A 24,634-nucleotide genomic window follows, 5' to 3' on the forward strand; every position below is an offset into this window, starting at 1 on the left:
GGGCAGTATTATAGTAGTTATATTCTTGTACATAGGGGGCAGTATTATAGTAGTTATATTCTTGTACATTGGGGGCAGTATTATAGTAGTTATATTCTTGTACATAGGAGCAGTATTATAGTAGTTATATTCTTGTACATAGGGGCAGTATTATAATAGTTATATTCTTGTACATAGGGGACAGTATTATAGTAGTTATATTCTTGTACATAGGGGCAGTATTATAGTAGTTATATTCTTGTACATAGGGGACAGTATTATAGTAGTTATATTCTTGTACATAGGGGCAGTATTATAGTAGTTATATTCTTGTTCATAGAGGGCAGTATTATAGTAGTTATATTCTTGTACATAGGGGGCAGTATTATAGTAGTTATATTCTTGTACATAGGGGGCAGTATTATAGTAGTTATATTCTTGTACATAGGGGGCAGTATTATAGTAGTTATATTCTTGTACATAGGGGGCAGTATTATAGTAGTTATATTCTTGTACATAGGGGGCAGTATTATAGTAGTTATATTCTTGCACACAGGGGGCAGTATTATAGTAGTTATATTCTTGTACATAGGGGCAGTATTATAGTAGTTATATTCTTGTACATAGGAGCAGTATTATAGTAGTTATATTCTTGTACACAGGGGCAGTATTATAGTAGTTATATTCTTGTACACAGGGGCAGTATTATAGTAGTTATATTCTTGTACATAGGGGGCAGTATTATAGTAGTTATATTCTTGTACATAGGGGGCAGTATTATAGTAGTTATATTCCTGTACATAGGGGGCAGTATTATAGCAGTTATATCCTTGTACATAGGAGGCAGTATTATAGTAGTTATATTCTTGTACATAGGGGGCAATATTATAGTAGTTATATTATTGTACATAGGGGGCAGTATTATAGTAGTTATATTATTGTACATAGGGGGCAGTATTATAGTAGTTATATTCTTGTACATTGGGGGCAGTATTATAGTAGTTATATTCTGGTACATAGGAGCAGTATTATAGTAGTTATATTCTTGTACATAGGGGGGCAGTATTATAGTAGTTATATTCTTGTACATAGGAGCAGTATTATAGTAGTTATATTCCTGTACATAGGGAGCAGTATTATAGTAGTAATATTCTTGTACATAGGGGGGCAGTATTATAGTAGCTATATTCTTGTACATGGGAGCAGTATTATAGCAGTTATAATCTTACACATAGGGGGCAGTATTTTATAGCGTATAATGTTGGCTCAGTGACTTACATTTTCCATCCTCATATAAATAGCTTTCATTTGATTATTTCTGTTTTCTCAGATTACACTTTGATCATTTTTCATGATGTTCCTCGTTACATCTGCTTTATGATGTGTACGCTGCATTAGATGATCAAGTTGTAGTTCCTGCTACTTGCTCTGAGTTGATGAGAGTCGGAGAAGATCAAAATATTTACTTTACGTGATATGTGTTCCTGCCAGCGAGGGGTTAAAGGGTCCGTGGTCAGGAGGTATAATGTTATAAGGCAGTGGAGGAGTTTCATGGGGCCGCAGCTTCTGTTACTGTTTATTTGTGATTTTACGGTTGATCGCTTTTATTATTAGGCTCATCTGTCATCATTGCTGATGTTTTGCTCTGAAGCTACAACAGTTACGTCAGTCACGTCTCGGAACAGCAAACTGACCGCTGACCGCTGACCGCGCCGTTTATGGGGATATGAAAATAAAGTTCAATTCCTGTATTACTGAAGTTTTGCAACTTTCTATCACACTTTGTGCTGCCCGTATTACGGACCGCAATAACCAATTAAAGGCAATGGGATCTAATAAATATGCTGTGAATATGCAAATTTAGTGTGTATGTATGCAGAAAATCAAAGAAGTATGTAATTAATGTGCGCACAAAAGAATGGAATTCGCAGTAAACACAGGGAGCTTCGGCGATATTGCGACTTTGTAGCACCACGTTCGATGATTTTCGGGGGGGGGGGGGGGGGAGGGGCGAGCGCTGCATTCATTAAATGTCTGTGATTGGTTCATTGAGTGCTGGCTCTGATTAGCTGAGCTGTGGCCCTCAGCCAATCAGAGGCAGCGCTTCCTGTAGGTGGGAATTTTCCAATCCCTGGCCAGAAGAGATGCCTGAAGACCAGTGCTGGGGAGCGACACAACGGAGCCGGACAGCGCTTCGTAGGTGATGTATATGTAGTTTTGGTTCTTTTCCCTGCAGCTAGGGCTTAGTTTAGGCCATTTACAATAGGATTTCCTACTGTAAAAGCTGGAAGCTCCATAGGGAAACATGGGCTTCAAAATCTTGCGCATCACGAGCATCTCTAGCAACCTGCGTGATGTCACTTGTGTGACAAAATTGCGCTCTGAACAGAGCCTGATCACATCGTCTCGCGAGCATTTCTGCGCAGGTAAGTATCCTTTTTCCGCTGGCAGTCCGTTCACATTTCCGCGTCGGTTTTGAACCGGCTCAGCAGCCTAATTAACGGCCGCTGTTAGCAATTAACACTGCGAAATGACACGGTTACGCACACAATTTCATGTAGATGGGTACAGATTTGCGCACCCCATAGACTCCTATTGAGCCTTGAGTGCCAATGCGCACAAAAATAGACAGAAATGCAAGCGTACGTCATCAGTACTTTCATCACTGTTTGATCCGTATTTGCTGAATCGAAAAAAATACTAAGAAATGCAAATATGGACTCAAAAATTGAAAAAAAAATAGGTCATGTTCCAGTTTTTAAAAAAACAGCCAAGTTCTAGTGTTGACGGCTCATCCTCAGGAGAAACCTCAGTAGTGGATTAGAAGGGCTTTTTTTGTCAGGGACCCAAGCTGATCCTCTGTTAGCTGGGCCAGTGTGCTTGTGCACTGAGCTGATTTCTACAGGAAGTAGACAGCTCCGTTCCCATTGCAGTGGCCAGGTTTGGTATTACAGGCGCAGCTTCAGTTGACATGAATGAGAACTTGGTCTGTAATACCAAGCCTGGCCACTAAAGTTGGAACAGAGCTGTCTGCTTCCTGTAGAAATCAGCTCAGTGAATGAGTCGAGACGGTCAGTAGGGGTTCTGGGCGAGAGACCCCACCAATCTACTCGTGGTGACCTATTCTGAAGATTCGCCATGAATAGTTTACAACCGGACAACTCCTTTAATATAATATATAGCATTTAGTGGGTTTTCAAACGTTATTTCATCGTACACAACCAGCATACAAATTGTACGGGGATTGGCAGGGATGGTGGAGTGGGCACGGGGCAGGGTCAATAAGTTGAAAATAGTGCTTTTTGTTTTACTGTATTTTACACATTGCTGCTTATTTGTTAGTGCATTTTTACGGCCGCTTTTAGCTTTATATATAATTATTCTGGAGGGAAATCACTATATCAGCTCAAAGGAAAATTATAATTCAATGCAGTATCAGAATATTGCCACCAGGTGGCGCTGACACATTCCATATAAGTAGCTTTATTATACCAGGAATCATAGGCCTCCTTCCCACGAACAGATTTACGCCGCGTAAATTCGCGGCAAAAATCCGCTGCGTTGCCCCCTGCTATTAGGTTCTATTGAACCTAATAGCACAATGCTCACGATGCGGAATTCCACCGCGGAATTACGCACCGCGATTTCTCCCGTCCTCACCCGCAGCATGCTCTATTTTCTGCGGGTGAGGACGGGCTGTACGCGCTGACGGCTTCCATTGCAGTCAATGGAAGCCGTCCGTTCACGCTATCTCCCGCTGTAACCAGCGGGAGATAGCGTGAAAAAACGCTTTCCCGCCCACCGCCGCGCGTCATATGACGCCATATGACGCGGCCGGCCACGTCACGTGACACGGCCGGCCGCGCACGTGACACGGCCGGTGACGCGGCGGCGGTGGGCGGTGACGGGCGGTGACGCGGCGGCGGTGGGCGGGGAAGCGTTTTCATGCTATCTCCCGCAGGTAAGTATAGGGGCTCTGGGGGGCGCCGTGACGGGCTTCACTGCGTAATATTATGTGGCGGAGCCCGTCACGCTCGTGGGAAGGAGGCCTAGTGTCTGCAGATAACAGGGGGCATTTACTTACACTGGTGTTTTTTGCGTCGGTCTAAATAAAGTATTCATGGGAGTCAGTGCTGTGAATGTACTAAGGGGCACAAGTGTCTTAATAGGTTTGTCGCATCCGGTGTTTCACCTCCTTGTGCCAGACTGAATCCTACGCCGGTTTGTGGTATATGTTATACTCCACCTGACGGGACTGGTACCACAACCACATGCTGCCCTGCCTGCTCACATATATACAAAAGTGCCAGAGGCCGACAAAAAACGGCAAAAAGTCACAAAAAGGCAGACCAGCATAATACACACATCAGCTGCTGTGGAACATCATAATATACACCTCAGCCTCGGCAGAACCTCATAATACACACCTCAATTGCTGAAGAACATCATAATATACAACTCAGCTGCTGCGGAACTTCATAATACAGACTTCAGCTGCTGCAGAACCTTATAATACACACCTCAAATGCTGCAGAACATCATAATATACAACTCAGCTGCTGCTAAGCATCAAATTTACACACCTCGGCCCCTGCAGAACCTCAGTATACACACGTCAGCCTCTGCAGAACCTCATAATACACACCTCAACTGCTGCAGAACCTCATAATACACACCTCAGACTCTGCGGAACCTCATAATACACAACTCAGCTGCTGCGGTACCTCATAATACACACCTCAGCCTCTTCGGAACCTCATAATACACACCTCAGCATTTACAGAACCTCATAATACACACCTCAGACTCTGCGGAACCTCATAATACACACCTCAGCCTCTGCAGAACCTCATAATATACACGTCAACCTCTGCGGAACCTCATAATACACACCTCAGCTGCTGCTGAACATTGTTATTAACTTCAAACTACTGCCGAACATCATAGTACGCACATCAGTTTCTGAAAAACATTACAATACACACCGCAGCTGCTGCGGAACATCATAATATACACCTCAGCTGCTGCAGAACATCCTAATACACACCTCAGCTGCTGCGGAACATCATAATACACAGCTCAGCTGCTGCAGAACATCATAGTACGCACGTCAGCTTCTAAAAAACATTACAATACACACCTCAGGTGCTGCAGAACATCATAATATGCACCTCAGCTGCTGCAGAACATCCTAATACACACCTCAGCTGCTGCGGAACATCATAATACACAACTCAGCTGCTGCAGAACATCATAGTACGCACGTCAGCTTCTGAAAAACATTAAAATACACACCTCACTTGTTTCAGAACTTTATATTACACACCTCAGCTGCTGTGGAACATCATAATAAGCACCTCAGCTTCTGAAAACCATTGACATACACACCTCAACTGCACCGAAACTGCACAGTACATCCATCAGCTGCTGCAGAGCATATTAGTACACACCTCGGCTGTTGCTAAACCTCGTAGTACACACATCAGCTTCTGGAGAACTTCATCACATGCCCCTTAGCTGCTGCAGAACATCCTAATACACACCTCAGCTGCTGCAGAACCCTTTAACCCACTCCTTTGCAAAGCCTTCTATTATAGGAAACTTTCCGTCAACTTATTTTTCCAAAAGAGGTTCTGCAGCAGTTCAGGTCTATATTCCAAGCAATGATGCAAATTATAAAATATTTCTAGTCATTCTGAAGCAGTGTTTCTCTCATTGCGTTGGCGGGCTGCGCCGTGGGGGAGGGGATGCCATTATTTCAGGCTGATAGGATCTATGTGACATAATAACTGTGTATCAATTATTTGCATTGTGTAAACATAGAAACAATGTATCAGTCAGATCCTGCATAACAGCAGCCGCATTGTTACATTGTATCACACGGTTACATAGCAACCAACATGTACAGGACCTCCTACAGCCCTCTTACCCTGGGCGATACATCGATCGCATTCCTGTATCCAGCAGGAATCGGAATTATCATTCAGTGTACATACCTGTAACCTATAATGATTCTAGTAAATTCTATCAGGTCTTTTCCTCCAGAGCTGCGCTCATAAACCTGCTCTTACATCACATATTGTGCTCTAGTTAGATTCAGAGCTGCATTCAGTATTCTGCTGTTATATCCTGCCTTATACTGAGGTCACATCTCATTCTGTAACATCCCAGCTCCAATCATTCTAATTGATTATATTATATGTGCTTTCTACTTCTTTCCCTTTCCAAACTGAGGATTGTTTTGCAGGAGTTACTGCGGCTAAGAGATTTCTTAGCACAAAAAAAAAAAGCGAGCGTGTGAGTGTGTGAGCGTGTGAGCGTGCGAGTGTGCGAGTGTGCGAGTGTAGGAGTGTGTGCTGTGTTCTAAAGTGTGTTGTGTTTTAAGTGTGTGACTTCAGATTCAGGGACTTTAGACGGCAGTCACTTATATTTATTCATTGTTTATCTCTGTGATTTTTCACTTGCACCATCTACTTTGTGTGCCCCATGATGGACAATGTAGTCCACTGTATGTCTTGTGCCAGGTATGCAGTCCCTGATCAGCCGGTCGAGGGGGCATACTGCTGTATGTGAACGTGTTGCGCATTTGGAAGCCCAGACCCTGGATCTAAATGGAGGAGCTTGTAACACTGAGATCCATTGGCACCATGGAAAGGGGTTTGTTGCTCTCTAAGCACTCGCTGGGGTAGATGTAGAGGTGGATGGTAGTTTGGAAGAGCAGGATGAGCAGGCAGCTAGCTGGGTGACAGTTGCGAGAAGTAGAGGGAAGAGATCCTTGGAGGCTGGTCCTGAACTGGCACACCCCAACAAGTTTGCAAAGTTGGCAGATGAGGGGGATGCCGTTACAGGGTTAGCATTACTGCAGCATGGCGTGCCCTCTGACCACCAGGGGATGTCTGCTCCAGTAAGAGGGAGAACAAAGACCAGGATCGTTAGTGTGTTGTCTTCCTGGCACTCGAGTTCGACACATCGAGGATCGGGTTGACAGATTTCTGGAAGGATCCAGCGGTCATGGCACTACTTTGGCACCAATGAAAAAGTTAGAGGTAGGTGGAAGGTCCTTAAAAACAGGAACTAGGATGTAATCTTAGGACAAGAACCTCAAAAGTAGTATTTTCTAAAGTACTACCTGTGCCTCGTGCTACACCAGAAAGGCAACCGAAGATTAGGGAGGTGAACAAGTGGCTCCAGCGTTGGTGTAGGTAGGAAGGGTTTGGGTTCCTGGAGAACTGAGCTGACTTTGCTGTTGGCTTCAGACTCCACCATAGGAATGGGCTGTATCTCAATGGGGAGGAGGCAGCTGTGCTGGGGCAGAAGATGGTTTGAAAGTCGGAGGAGTGTTTCAACTAGGGATTGGGGAGGGCAACCAGAGAGATAGAGGGGAAGACAGTGTAGACAGTGACCTGAGGATAAGTAATGGAAATGGGGGTAGATAATTCTCTCTCCACATTAGTGCAGGACCCAACTAGATCAATGTCTCTTTTGCACACAAAGCAACCCTCTGGGTCAGGAGAAACAAGGATGACTGCACCAGCTTCTCTGACTACCTGATGCATACTACGCATCATTAGTCTAAGGCGCTACACCTGCTCTGATTAACCAGTGCTGTCCACATGATCAGTGCTGGCCAATCAGAGCAGCATGTACTGTCTAAGACTACCGATACATACTATGCACAGTGCGCATCAGGTGGTCAGAGAAGCAGTTCGGTCATCTTTGTTTCTCTAGGGCTGGAGGGTCACTTTAAATTTAAAATCCCCGCCTGCTGAAAGTGCTGTCTCTGATTGGCTGAGCACTGTGACCAATCAGAGGCAATTGAATGACAGCTGAGAGCTGTCTCTGATTGGTCCCTGCACTTAGCCAATTAGAGGCAGCCCTTTCAGCAGGCAGGGATTTTAAATTCCCACCTGCTGAAAGCTCCTCATAGCAGTGCAGGAGAAGAGCCGGCTGGATGCGGCTGAGCCCGGCAGCTGCAGAGAGGTGAGTATAGATTTTTTTTATTTTTTACACATTTTTGGGATGCTTTTCAGGGAAGGGCTTATATTTTACGCCGTTCCACAAAAATCAATGCAGGCCTTTCCGGCAGACCATTACTTTCAGTGGACCCGGCTGTATCTCAACTCCATATCAGCACAGGTTGGTGAGACATCGATCCTTTCAAACCAATCTGATCAACTTCTATGAGGAAATAATTCCCAGAATGGATCAGTCACTGAATCTCACATATCTTGAACTGGATGGGCAAATGTCTTTCATCAGCCTTACAAACTGTTACTATACTGCACAGTGTAAGGAGTAAAAAATGGGTCAGGAAGGGTATCGCTTCTCCTTAAGGAGAGCACCTAGAAGGTGTGTGAGGAGACTTAAAAGGCCATCCATACTCATCTGTAAAATATGCAAATGGGAAGATGGAACAATACCTCTGCAGCGCCACCTACTGGAAGACAGCATTCCTGCAAGTCAATGTCAGTGTCGCAGGTTGTCGGTCGCCACAGCGTCCTCGCATGGTGGCCTCGACGCAGGCCAAGACCTGTTTTCTTGTTATGCAGGTCAAGGATTAATGCACTATGTGCAGAAACTGCTGGTTGCTGTCTCACTATGCGGCATGGTTCATGCTGACTATTAGTCATTCCTGGGAGAAGGTTGGGGGTGTGGTTCTCTAATTGCTCTGTCAGTCCTCAGGTGTGTAGAGCTTTATATTCTTACCCCTCCCTTCTGCTCACTACTGCTTATTCAGTTCCCTAGAGGAAAGACTGGAGTTTGGTGTTTCTCTAGGCTAGGTGAATTGCTACGAATACAGATAAGTGCTGTTGTTTGCTATCAGTTGTATTTTGGTTTCCCTTATTGTTTTTGCTTGGTGGGGTCAGTTCATCTCTCCAGGGGTTCCTATAGGGACAATCAGGGCCCAGGAAAAAGACAGTGCGGCCGCCTTTATCAAGGCGATGACTCCGATTTTAGACAGGGACCCGTCACTTCCCTGCTAGGTTAGGGCTAGACTTGCTCTCCCCCTGGAGTGGTGCTACTGATCTGCATAGTGTGGTGTTTTCCTATGTTCCCGCAGTGTGTACGTTATCCTGCGCCGTGCTGAGCGTGGTACTCTTGTGCCACATGGGCTTTCAGATTTCTGATGCAGTATGTACTGTTCTGCAGTGCATAGTATTGCAACTGCAGTAATGTGAATGTCACTCTGCGTCCGTGCTGAGCGTGGTGCTCATGTTCCACACAGATGTGACAGTTAGACTATTTAAACAAGCCTCATAATAATTACTGGGAATTGTGAGCCAAAACCAAAATAATCATGCACAGTCAGCTTTTTTGGTGTGATTGCCCCTCATCTGTGTGCAGCGGGTCCCTGGCTTGGCTAGTGAGAGGCCTATAGATGTGGGTCAGAAAGGGTATAATTTCTCCTTAAGGAGAGCACCTAGAATGTGTGAGGAGACTTATACGGCCGTGCATGCTCCTCTGGGAGTAAACATGATGCTTTCCACAATGCATTACAACTGGGTATATTCTGAATGAAGAATGAATTTGCCGATTGTCATTGTATCTTGAGAGTTTGCAGAAAAGCAGCAGAAATTTGAAGTCTGCTCTAGGCGTAACTCGAGTATGAGGCATAATAGTGGTATACGACGAGGAGGGAGGGGCCAATAATGCAAGTAATATGCTGCCCTTCTAGAAAGTCGAAAACTTGAGTTCCCCTTTAAAAGGCTCTTACTGACCACCTTTTTTGTAACTGAAATCCAAAGTACGATATACATAAGGGATAAGAGGAAGACTCCGCTTCCTGCTTCTGAACTTCTCAGGATTGTGTGTTTCCTTTCTGCTCTATTAAATCAGAATCTTGCTCTAATCAGAGGAAGGAATCCAAGGAAAAGTAAATCACCTGAGAGAATATACAAATACAGGGGGCCGCCCAAAGAATCTACAGCAGCGATGACAAGATCTGTCTCTGAGCAAATAATCCTTCAGGAGATGGATCAGCTACTGTGAGAGAGCGTGAAGGTCAGCTCCACCCAAATACACCATGTCCAACGTTCCCTATAATAATCTGCTGCAGAAGGTTCTCCTCGGAACATATGATTTTACCTATAACATCCTCAGGTAAAAAGTCAATTAAAGATAGCAGAATTGTGGTGGGAAATTCTACCACAGTAAAAGCTACAAAGGCTTAGTGCCGGCAGCACTGGGTGTTAGGACCACTACATTGAAAGGGCAACTGTAATAAAGTAAAAACACTAGCATACAGCGCCCTATTTACTAGAATACAACTACTATAAAACTGCCCCCTGTATACAAGTATACAACTATTATAATACTGCCCCCTGTGTACAACTATATAACTACTATAATACTGCCCCCTATGTACAAGAATATAACTACTATAATACTGTCCTATATGTACAAGAATATAACTACTATAATACTGCCCCCTATGTACAAGAATATAACTACTATAATACTGTCCTATATGTACAAGAATATAACTACTATAATACTGCCCCCTATGTACAAGAATATAACTCCTATAATACTGCCTCCTATGTACAAGAATATAACTACTATAATACTGCTCCACATGTACAAGAATATAACTACTATAAAACTGCCCCCTATATACAAGTATATAACTATTATAATACTGCCCCCTGTGTACAACTATATAACTACTATAATACTGCCCCCTATGTACAAGAATATTACTACTATAATACTGTCCTATATGTACAAGAATATAACTACTATAATACTGCCCCCTATGTACAAGAATATAACTACTATAATACTGTCCTATATGTACAAGAATATAACTACTATAATACTGCCCCCTATGTACAAGAATATAACTCCTATAATACTGCCTCCTATGTACAAGAATATAACTACTATAATACTGCTCCCCATGTACAAGAATATAACTACTATAAAACTGCCCCCTATATACAAGTATATAACTATTATAATACTGCCCCCTGTGTACAACTACATAACTACTATAATACTGCCCCCTATGTACAAGAATATTACTACTATAATACTGTACTATATGTACAAGAATATAACTACTATAATACTGCCCCCTATGTACAAGAATATAACTACTATAATACTGCCCCCTATGCACAAGAGTATAACTACTATAATACTGCCCCCCGATGTACAAGAATATAATTACTATAATACTGCCCCCTATAACAAGAATACAACTACTATAATACTGCTCCTATGTACAAGAATATAACTACTATAATACTGCTCCCTATGTACAAGAATATAACTACTATAATACTGCCCTCTATGTACAAGAATATAACTACTATAATACTGCCTCCTATGTAAAAGAATATAACTACTATAATACGGCTCCCTATGTACAAGAATATAACTACAATAATACTGCTCGTATGTACAAGAATATAACTATCATAATACTGCCCCCCTATGTACAAGAATATAACTACAATAAAACTGCGCCCTATGTACAAGAATATAACTACAATAAAACTGCGCCCTATGTACAAGAATATAACTACTATAATATAGCCTTCCATGTACAAGAATATAACTACTATAATACAGCCTTCCATGTACAAGAGTATAACTACTATAATACTGCCCCCCGATGTACAAGAATATAATTACTATAATACTGCCCCCTATAACAAGAATACAACTACTATAATACTGCTCCTATGTACAAGAATATAACTACTATAATACTGCCCCCTATGTACAAGAATATAACTACTATAATACTGTTCCTATGTACAAGAATATAACTACAATAATACTGCTCCTATGTACAAGAATATAACTACTATAATACTGCTCCTATGTACAAGAATATAACTACTATAATACTGCCCCCTATGTACAAGAATATAACTACTATAATACTGCCCCCTATGTACAAGAATATAACTACTATAATACTACCCCCTATGTACAAGAATATAACTACTATAATACTGCCTCCTATGTATAAGAATATAACTACTATAATATAGCCTTCCATGTACAAGAATATAACTACTATAATACAGCCTTCCATGTACAAGAATATAACTACTATAATACTGCCTCTATGTACAAGAATATAACTACCATAATACTGCCTCTATGTACAAGAATATAACTACTATAATACTGCCCCTTATGTACAAGAATATAACTACTATAATACTGCCTCCTATGTACAAGAATATAACTACTATAATACTGCTCCCTATGTACAAGAATATAACTACAATAATACTGCTGCCAATGTACAAGAATATAACTACTATAATACTGCCCCCTATGTACAAGAATATAACTACAATAATACTGCTCCTATGTACAAGAATATAACTACTATAATACTGCCTCCTATGTATAAGGGGATAACTACTATAATACTGCCTCTATGTACAAGAATATAACTACTATAATACTGCCCCCGATGTACAAGAATATAACTACTATAATACTGCCCCCTATGTACAAGAATATAACTACTATAATACTGCCTCCTATGTACAAGAGTATAACTACTATAATACTGCCTCTATGTACAAGAATATAACTACTATAATACTGCCCCCGATGTACAAGAATATAACTACTCTAATACTGCCCCCTATGTACAAGAATATAACTACTATAATACTGCTCCTATATACAAGAGTATAACTACTATAATACTGCCTCTATGTACAAGAATATAACTACTATAATACAGCCCCCGATGTACAAGAATATAACTACTATAATACTGTCCCTATGTACAAGAATATAATTACTATAATACTGCCCCCCTATGTACAAGAATATAACTACTATAATACTGCCCCCTATGTACAAGAATATAACTACTATAATACTGCCCCCTATGTACAAGAATATAACTACTATAATACTGCCCCCTATGTACAAGAATATAACTACTATAATACTGCCCCCTATGTACAAGAATATAACTACTATAATACTGCCCCCTATGTACAAGAATATAACTACTATAATACTGCCCCTATGTACAAGAATATAACTACTATAATATTGCCCCCTATGTACAAGAATATAACTACTATAATACTGCCCTTATGTACAAGAATATAACTACTATAATACGGCCCCTATGTACAAGAATATATTTACTATAATACCGCCTCCCGCTGTACAAGAATATAACTACTATAATACTGCCCTCTATGTACAAGAATATAACTACTATAATACTGCCCCCTATGTACAAGAATATAACTACTATAATACTGCCCTCTATGTAAAAGAATATAACTACTATAATACGGCTCCCTATGTACAAGAATATAACTACAATAATACTACTCCTATCTACAAGAATATAACTATCATAATACTGCCCCTTATGTACAAGAATATAACTACAATAAAACTGCGCCCTATGTACAAGAATATAACTACTATAATACTGCCGCCTGTGTACAAGAATATAACTACTATAATACTGCCGCCTGTGTACAAGAATATAACTACTATAATACTGCCCCCTATGTACAAGAATATAAGTACTATAATACTGCCCCCTATGTACAAGAATATAACTACTATAATACTGCCCCCTATGTACAAGAATATAACTACTATAATACTGCCCCCTATGTACAAGAATATAACTACTATAATACTGCCCCCTGTGTACAAGAATATAACTACTATAATACTGCTCCGTATGTACAAGAATATAACTACTGTAATACTGCTCCGTATGTACAAGAATATAACTACTGTAATACTGCTCCGTATGTACAAGAATATAACTACTATAATACTGCCCCCTATGTACAAGAATATAACTACTACAATACTGCTCCATATGTACAAGAATATAACTACTATAATACTGCTCCTATGTACAAGAATATAACTACTATAGTACTGCTCCTATGTACAAGAATATAACTACTATAGTACTGCCCCCTATAACAAGAATACAACTACTATAATACTGCCCCCTATGTACAAGAATATAACTACTATAATACTGCTCCCTATGTACAAGAATATAACTACTATAATACTGCCCCCTATGTACAAGAATATAACTACAATAATACTGCTCCTATGTACAAGAATATAACTACTATAATACTGCCTCTATGTACAAGAATATAACTACTATAATACTGCCCCTTATGTACAAGAATATAACTACTATAATACTGCCCCCTATGTACAAGAATATAACTACAATACTACTGCTCCTATGTACAAGAATATAACTACTATAATACTGCCTCCTATGTACAAGAATATAACTACCATAATACTGCCCCCTATGTACAAGAAGATAACTACAATAATACTGCTCCTATGTACAAGAATATAACTACTATAATACTGCCTCCTATGTACAAGAGTATAACTACTATAATACTGCCTCTATGTACAAGAATATAACTACTATAATACTGCCTCCTATGTACAAGAGTATAACTACTATAATACTGCCTCTATGTACAAGAATATAACTACAATAATACTGCTCCTATGTACAAGTATATAACTACTATAATCCTGCTCCCCTATGTACAAGAATATAACTACTATAATACTGCTCCATATGTACAAGGATATAACTACTATAATACTGCCCCCTATGTACAAGAATATAACTACTATAATACTGCCTCCTATGTACAAGAAAATAACTACTATAATACTGCTCCTATGTACAAGAATATAACTACAATACTACTGCTCCTATGTACAAGAATATAACTAGTATAATACTGCCTCCTATGTACAAAAATATAACTACTATAATACTGCTCCTATGTACAAGAATATAACTACAATACTACTGCTCCTATGTACAAGAATACAACTAGTATATTACTGCCCCCTATGTACAAGAATATAACTACCATAATACTGCCCCCTATGTACAAGAATATAACTACTATAATACTGCCCCCTATGTACAAGGATATAACTACTATAATACTGCCCCCTATGTACAAGAATATAACTACTAAAATACTGCCCCCTATGCACAAGAGTATAACTACTCTAATACTGCCCCCCGATGTACAAGAATATAACTACTATAATACTGCCCCCTATGTACAAAAATATAACTACTATAGTACTGCTCCTATGTACAAGAATATAACTACTATAGTACTGCCCCCTATAACAAGAATACAACTACTATAATACTGCCCCCTATGTACAAGAATATAACTACTATAATACTGCTCCCTATGTACAAGAATATAACTACTATAATACTGCCCCCTATGTACAAGAATATAACTACAATAATACTGCTCCTATGTACAAGAATATAACTACTATAATACTGCCTCTATGTACAAGAATATAACTACTATAATACTGCCCCTTATGTACAAGAATATAACTACTATAATACTGCCCCCTATGTACAAGAATATAACTACAATAATACTGCTCCTATGTACAAGAATATAACTACTATAATACTGCCTCCTATGTACAAGAATATAACTACCATAATACTGCCCCCTATGTACAAGAATATAACTACAATAATACTGCTCCTATGTACAAGAATATAACTACTATAATACTGCCTCCTATGTACAAGAGTATAACTACTATAATACTGCCTCTATGTACAAGAATATAACTACTATAATACTGCCCCCGATGTACAAGAATATAACTACTATAATACTGCCCCCTATGTACAAGAATATAACTACTATAATACTGCCCCCTATGTACAAGAATATAACTACTATAATACTGCCCCTATGTGCAAGAATATAACTACTATAATATTGCCCCCTATGTACAAGAATATAACTACTATAATACTGCCCTTATGTACAAGAATATAACTACTATAATACGGCCCCCATGTACAAGAATATATTTACTATAATACCGCCTCCCGCTGTACAAGAATATAACTACTATAATACTGCTCCCTATGTACAAGAATATAACTACTATAATACTGCCCTTATGTACAAGAATATAACTACTATAATACGGCCCCTATGTACAAGAATATATTTACTATAATACCGCCTCCCGCTGTACAAGAATATAACTACTATAATACTGCTCCCTATGTACAAGAATATAACTACTATAATACTGCCCTCTATGTACAAGAATATAACTACTATAATACTGCCTCCTATGTAAAAGAATATAACTACTATAATACGGCTCCCTATGTACAAGAATATAACTACAATAATACTGCTCGTATGTACAAGAATATAACTATCATAATACTGCCCCCCTATGTACAAGAATATAACTACTGTAATACTGCCCCCTATGTACAAGAATATAACTACTATAATACTGCTCCGTATGTACAAGAATATAACTACTATAATACTGCTCCGTATGTACAAGAATATAACTACTATAATACTGCCCCCTATGTACAAGAATATAACTACTACAATACTGCTCCATATGTACAAGAATATAACTACTATAATACTGCTCCTATGTACAAGAATATAACTACTATAATACTGCCCCCTATGTACAAGAATATAACTACTATAATACTGCCCCCTATGTACAAGATTATAACTACTATAATACTGCTCCTATGTACAAGTATATAACTACTATAATCCTGCTCCCCTATGTACAAGAATATAACTACTATAATACTGCTCCATATGTACAAGGATATAACTACTATAATACTGCTCCCTATGTACAAGAATATAACTACTATAATACTACTCCCCATGTACAAGAATATAACTACTATAATACTGCCCCCTATGTACAAGAATATAACTAGTATAATACTGCCCCTATGTAGAAGAATATAACTACAATAATACTGCCCCCAATGTACAAGAATATAACTACTATAATACTGCCCCCTATGTACAAGAATATAACTAGTAAAATACTGCCCCCTATGTACAAGAATATAACTACTATAATACTGCCCACTATGTACAAGAATATAACTACTATAATACTGCCCCCTATGTACAAGCATATTACTACTATAATACTGCCCCCTATGTACAAGCATATAACTACTATAATACTGCCCCCTATGTACAAGAATATAACTACTATAATACTGCCCTATATGTACAAGAATATAACTACTATAATACTGACCCCCTAAGTACAAGAATATAACTACTATAATACTGCTCCTATGTACAAGAATATAACTACTATAATACTGCTCGTATGTACAAGAATATAACTACTATAATACTGCCCCCCTATGTACAAGAATATTACTACTATAATGCTGCCCCCAATGTACAAGAATATAACTACTATAATACTGCCCCCCATGTACAAGAATATAACTACTATAATACTGCCCCCTATGTACAAGTATATAACTACTATAATACTGCCCCCTATGTACAAGAATATAACTACTATAATACTGCCCTATATGTAGAAGTATATAACTACTATAATACTGCCCCCTATGTACAAGAATATAACTACTATAATACTGCCCTCTATGTACAAGAATATAACTACTATAATACTGCCTCCTATGTACAAGAATATAACTACTATAATACTGCCCCCTATGTACAAGAATATAACTACTATAATACTGCCCCCTATGTACAAGAATATAACTACTATAATACTGCCCCCCTATGTACAAGAATATAACTACTATAATACTGCCTCCTATGTACAAGAATATAACTACTATAATACTGCCCCTATGTACAAGAATATAACTACTATAATACTGCCCCTATGTACAAGAATATAACTACTATAATACTGCCCCCTATGTACAAGAATATAACTACTATAATACTGCCTCCTATGTACAAGAATATAACTACTATAATACTGCCCCTATGTAGAAGAATATAACTACTATAATACTGCCCCCTATGTTCAAGAATATAGCTACTATAATACTGCCCCCTATGTACAAGAATATAACTACTATAATACTGCCTTCTATGTACAAGAATATAACTACTATAATACTGCCCCCTATGTACAAGAATATAACTACTATAATACTGCCTTCTATGTACAAGAATATAACTACTATAATACTGCTCCTATGTACAAGAAGATAACTACTATAATACTGCCCCCTATGTACAAGAATATAACTACTATAATACTGCCCCCTATGTACAAGAATGCAATGTGGTTGAGCATGCATGAGTGGGAAGGGGGGAGTAAGCCACAATCAGGCACCTTTGACAGCATCTTATTTTCTTTTTGAATAGTGGATTGGGAATGCTTAAATGCGACTGGCCCTATTCTTTTCCTCACCATCATTTGCTACCCGTACAATGTCGGGAGGCCCCCATGGGTATTGCAGTCCTGGTTCAGCCTTGGTTAGAGCTTCACACCAGGTATGTTCTGCACATTGTATCCTGTAGCCCCTCCTCCTTCTATGGCTTTCATTACACTCCAGACATTTATCTGTAAAGGTCACACAGGAAGTGTTTGCAGAGTCTTCGAAGATGCTGGATTCCTCTTTGATCTCAGGGTATTTTCTTTTATGGTCTTATATCTCGGTAATTGGGTCGTATAATTGGTGCTTTCAAGTCGGATACGGAGATATCATCTGAACTTTGACCTCGCTGTTTATATTAAGAAGTGATTTTCATTATTACTATTTTATGGCAAACATTTCACATCCCCAATAACTACAACACCCCATCGGCAGGTCCTACAACTCTCAGTGACTATCACTGCATGCTGAGAGGTGTAGGGTTGAAACAGGTCTGTGTCAGTAGACATAAACCTGGACCACACATACAGAGGATCAATGAAGAGTGAATGCGAGAACATCCAAGTGGGGGCGCTGTCCATGGCACTCTGTGAAGTTGCTGTTTTCAATTTCCATTTCCAAGAAATGAGAGTTGTAATCTGGTCGCTATGAGAAAGTGAGTTTTGATAAAATGTGTGTAAAGTGATAACGAAGAATAAAGTAAATAGGAGTGAAGAGTCAAAAAAAATAAAGAGAGCAAATCTGATGGTGAAGATGGATGAAGACTGAAGATCGATAAAGAGGAAAACTGATGAGAAAAGGAAAATGACAAGTGGTTAATTGTATGAGACTGATGATGAGCCAAGTCTAATGGTGGGTGAATATGGAGGATGAGTGATGACCAAGGATGGAGAAAGACTTAGGATGAGAGATGACCAACAATGGAAGACCAAAGATGAATGAACACCATGGATGAGTTAAGACAGAGGACGAGGGAAGACTGAAGGTGAGGGAAGACCAACAATAGGAGCCCAAAGATCAAAAACGTCCAAGGATGTGCGAAGACCAACAATAGAAGACTGAAGATGAAGGATGAGGGAAGACCAACAATGGAAGAGTGAGAATAAGAAAAGACTAATGATCAGGGAACACCAATGATAACAGACCGATGATGAGGGAAGACCAACAATGGAAGACGAATCATGAGGGAAACAGAGGAACAGAAAAGAGCAGTGATCAGGGAAGACCCATGATAGAAGACTGATGATGAGGGAATACCAAAAGTGAGGGAAGATTGTGATTAAGAGAAAACTGAAGACGAAGGAAGACCAATGATGATGGAAGACCAAATGTGAGGGAATAGTATAGGGGAAGGAAGACCAACAATGAAAGATGAATAATGAGGTCAATTTAAGGATAAGGGAAGACCCACAATGACCAATGATGAGAGAAGACCAACAATGGAAAACCAAAGATGAGGGAAGACCAATGATGATTGAAAACAAAAAATAGAAGTCCAATGATGAAGGAAAACTGAGGCTGACCGACGACTGTGGTTGAAGGAAGACTGAAGATGAGGGTGGACCAATGATGAGGGAAGACTGTAGGTGAGTGAATACCAAGGATAGGACAAGACTAACAATGGAAGCCCAAAGATGAAGGAAAATAGAGGATGAGAGAAGACCAACAATAAAAGAGTAATGATGAGAGAAAAGCGAGGATGGGGGGATACCAAAGATCAGGGAAGACCAATCATCAAGGAACACCAACGATAGAAGACAGGGAAGACCAAGCATGAGGGAAAATAGAGGAACAGAGAAGACCAGTGATTAGGGAATACCCATGATAGAAGACTGATAATTCGGGAACACCAAAGATGAAGGAATACCATGAGGAAAAATTCAGCATGAGGGAAGAGCAAGGATCAGGGAATACCAAAGGTGAGGGAAGACCAACAACAGAAGATCGAGGATGAGGAAAGGCCAATGATAATTAAAAACCAACAATAGAAGTCTAATGATAAATGAAGACTGAAGCTGACTGAAGACCGAGTTTAACAGAAGACCGAAGATGAAGGTTGGCAAATGATGAGAGAAGACTGCTGATATGGATAGACAAAGATCAATGATGATGGAAGACCACTGATAACAGAAGATAAGTATAGACTGGAATACCGATGCTTGAAGGATGAAGAAGGGAGACGACTGATGGAGACATGTGATGGGTGAACAATATAGAAGTGCAGTAGGGAGACCAAGAAGGACTAAAACCTATGGAGGAATGTCTGAGGAGCAGAGACCGTAGGGGAGCAAAAGGCTCAGTGGAGAGCAGACTGCAGAGACCACAGAGACGCGCAGAGCACAAGGGAGAAGAGACCACATTGTAGATGATGTAGAGATGAAGAGCAGCCGTCGGAGGCCACGAGACTCTCAGGATGACCTGAGTGTAGACCTCAGTGTATTTGTGTTGGGTGGCAGCAGTCGTTACATTTACTTTCTCCTGATCTCATGTACACAGCAGATGATTCCACTGTCACTCATCACCAGATCACTAAGGAGGACAAACAGACAAGACAAACATAGGGCACCAGAGCGCCACCACCAGTCACTGGCACCATCCAACCCACGGGGATCACCATAAAACAGCAGAGATCTCACTGCTCTAAAAACATGTATATAATGTGCATCATATTTCTAGTGATGACCCCTGTATAGTGACAGTGAGCCAATGAGCTTACCCCTGAACAGTGTTACTTGGCTGACCCCTGTATAGTGCAACCCTCACTTTATAGTATTAGTGAGTCCAACTGCTGTATAGTGACAATTGGTCTGTCCCATTTAGTATTAGTCGCCCTGACCCCTATATAGTGTTAGTTGGCCTGACCCCTATATAGTGTTAGTTGGCCTGACCCCTCTGTAGTGTTAGTTGGCCTGACCCCTATATAGTGTTAGCTGGTCTGACCCCTGTATAGTATTAGTTGGTCTAACTCTTGTATAGTGCTAATCGGTTTAACCCCTATACATAGTTGGTCTAATTATCGGCCTGACCCCTGTATAGTGTTAATCGTCTGACCCCTGTACAGTGGCCCCTGATCCCGAAAGCCTGGTACTCACCACGATTAACCTCTCCAGGGTCTGGTTGTCCATACACGTGAGGTTCCGCAGCAGCTCCCACTTCTCATGCTGGAAGTTGAGGCTCAGGTTGTGTTCAGCTGGGCTCTCCAGGGCCCAGAAGACTGTGGCCCCCAGCGCCAGGTAACAGAAGTAGATGACCAGTAAGATCAGGGTGACTGGCACACGGCAGCGGCGCAACTTACTGCAGCAGTGCATGATGGTCCCAGGTCACTGTGGGCGTATAGTCTCCGGGAAAAGACCCTCCATGAAATTGACCTTAATATCTCTAAAATACAGAGACTGCTCCTAGTATAGAGACTGCTCCTAATAAACAGACTGCTCCTAGTATAGAGACTTCTCCTAATAAACAGACTGCTCCTAGTATAGAGACTGCTCCTAATAAACAGACTGCTCCTAATAAACAGACTGCTCCTAGTATAGAGACTGCTCCTAATAAACAGACTGCTCCTAATAAACAGACTGCTCCTAAAAAACAGACTGCTCCTAATAAACAGACTGCTCCTAGTATAGAGACTGCTCCTGATAAAAAGACTGCTCCTTATTATGCCCCAGATATAGAAATATTACTCCTAATATACAGGGACTACTCCAAATATAGAGACTGACCTTAATAAGCAGAAATTACTCTTAATATAGAGGTTGATCCTAATATGCAGAATGAACCTAACATATGGATCCTGTCCTAGAATACAGACACTGATCCTGATATACAGAGCCGACTTCTAATATACAGGATGCCAATTAGATCCTGAGCCTAATATAGGGAGCCTGTGCAATAAACACGGAGAATCCCTCAAATAAAACAGATGGCTCCTAATATACAGACTGCAACTAATATACAGACTGCGACTAATATACAGACTGCAACTAATATACGGACTGCAACTAATATACAGACTGCGACTAATATACAGACTGCAACTAATATACGGACTGCAACTAATATACGGACTGCAACTAATATACAGACTGCAACTAATATACAGACTGCAACAGAGACTGCTTGCAATAAGCATACAATGTTCCTAATATACAGGGACTGCTCCGAAGTAAAAAGTCTACAAACATCTTATATAGAGAGATGCACTAATATACAGACAACCCTGATATACAGAGAGACTGCTGCTAATATAGAGACAGGGGCAACTCTTCACATGCAGACTGCTCCTAATACACAGAGAGACACCGCCTCATACAGAGAGACTGACCCTAATACGGAGACCCCTCCACATACAGACCCGGCAGCTGTACGACTCCTGTCATCCGCCAACCCATAATACACGCTAGCTGCTCTGGAGTCCGAGCCCGGGGGGGAGGAGCCTCCTGGGAAGAGGGCGTGGTCTGCGAAGTGCCCTGTTCCTGGAGAACTTGCATCAGAGTTTTCGGGAGGTTCATTAGTTCATGGAGTTAAAAGGGTTAAAATAGATGGTAATGGTGGATGTAGGGGAGTCTTTACAAACTCTGATAGGGGTAGTAGTATCTCCATAGGCAGTGATAGGAGCAGTGACATGTATATACACTGATGGGGGTAGTAGTATCTCCATAGGCAGTAATAGGTGCAGTGACATGTATATACACTGATGGGGGTGGTAGTATGATGGCTGTAGGGTGCATAGTACTGGGGGTAGTAGTATGTGTATAGGCAGTGATAGGTGCAGTGACATGTATATACACTGATGGGGGTGGTAGTATGATGGCTGTAGGGTACATAGTACTGGGGGTAGTAGTATCTCCATAGGCAGTGATAGGTGCAGTGACATGTATATACACTGATGAGGGTGGTAGTATGATGGCTGTAGGGTACATAGTACTAGGGGTAGTAGTATGTGTATAGGTAGTAATAGGTGCAGTGACATGTATATACACTGATGGGGGTGGTAGTATGATGGCTGTAGGGTACATAGTACTGGGGGTAGTAGTATGTGTATAGGCAGTGATAGGTGCAGTGACCTGTATATACACTGATGAGGGTGGTAGTATGAAGGCTGTAGGGTACATAGTACTGGGGGTAGTAGTATGTGTATAGGCAGTGATAGGTGCAGTGACATGTATATACACTGATGAGGGTTGTAGCATGATGGCTGTAGGGTACATAGTACTGGGGGTAGTAGTATGTGTATAGGTAGTAATAGGTGCAGTGACATGTATATACACTGATGGGGGTGGTAGTATGATGGCTGTAGGGTACATAGTACTGGGGGTAGTAGTATGTGTATAGGCAGTGATAGGTGCAGTGACCTGTATATACACTGATGAGGGTGGTAGTATGAAGGCTGTAGGGTACATAGTACTGGGGGTAGTAGTATGTGTATAGGCAGTGATAGGTGCAGTGACATGTATATACACTGATGGGGGTGGTAGTATGATGGCTGTAGGGTACATAGTACTGGGGGTAGTAGTATGTGTATAGGCAGTGATAGGTGCAGTGACATGTATATACACTGATGAGGGTGGTAGTATGATGGCTGTAGGGTACATAGTACTGGGGGTAGTAGTATGTGTATAGGCAGGTGATAGGTGCAGTGACATGTATATACACTGATGAGGGTTGTAGCATGATGGCTGTAGGGTACATAGTACTGGGGGTAGTAGTATGTGTATAGGTAGTGATGAGTTTTGTAGTATGGCAACAATGGGTGTCGTAATGTATCCACATAGAATGACAGGTATGTAGTACTGCTACAAAGAATTATAGGTGTAGTAGTCCTCATTATCACTCAGAATGAGGTCTCCTTCACACAAGAGATGAAGGGAGTCCCCGGCGATGAAGGGAAGCCCTGTGGGAACCCCCTTTAGTGGCGGGTCTTATCTTCACTGGAGAGACATGAAGGGGGTTCCCCGGGGATGCCCTTCTTCTCTGTCTCCAGCAGCTCGGTGTGTGAATGGCCCTGAACCTGACAACTAGCGATGCAGAAAATTATCCATTCGGACAATTTGTTTGCAGTTCCAGATACATGATTTTATAGCCCGTGTGAATGAGCCTCATAGAGAATGTTCAACTTTTTAAGATATAACTACCCAGTAAAGTTGGTGGGGGGTGGGAGCATGGGCCTCGCTACAAGAATCGTATATGGCCCTTATTCCCTTACTTAGTAAGGCCTCATTCACACAATCGTGATTATAGCGCAGTATAGGAGCATGAAAAAGTTGTGCCTATACTGCACTAAAAATCGCATGAACAGGCAATTCTTTACACGTAGAAGAGCCGAGCTTCATGTGCGTGAAAATCTTGCATTCACTGGAGTAGTGGCAGCAACTCCATGAGGGCAGAGAGAAGAAGCCCTGCGGGGCTTTGGGATTT

The 24,634-nt window shown here is 40.5% G+C and overlaps 1 protein-coding gene across 1 annotated transcript in view; it reads right to left on the minus strand.

Annotated features, from left to right (window-relative positions):
• The window catches only part of KCNK17 (potassium two pore domain channel subfamily K member 17), a 58,567-nt gene extending 36,966 nt beyond the window's left edge, over nt 1–21,601 (minus strand). The window contains exon 1 of the mRNA XM_066595305.1: nt 21,313–21,601. Within this exon, the coding sequence (XP_066451402.1) occupies nt 21,313–21,528 (216 nt within the window). The 5' untranslated portion in view covers nt 21,529–21,601. The remainder of the gene's footprint in view (nt 1–21,312) is intronic.
• Nucleotides 21,602–24,634: the final 3,033 nt, after the last annotated feature.

The sequence above is a fragment of the Eleutherodactylus coqui genome, chromosome 3, assembly GCF_035609145.1.
Source record: "Eleutherodactylus coqui strain aEleCoq1 chromosome 3, aEleCoq1.hap1, whole genome shotgun sequence".
Lineage (NCBI taxonomy): Eukaryota > Metazoa > Chordata > Amphibia > Anura > Eleutherodactylidae > Eleutherodactylus > Eleutherodactylus coqui.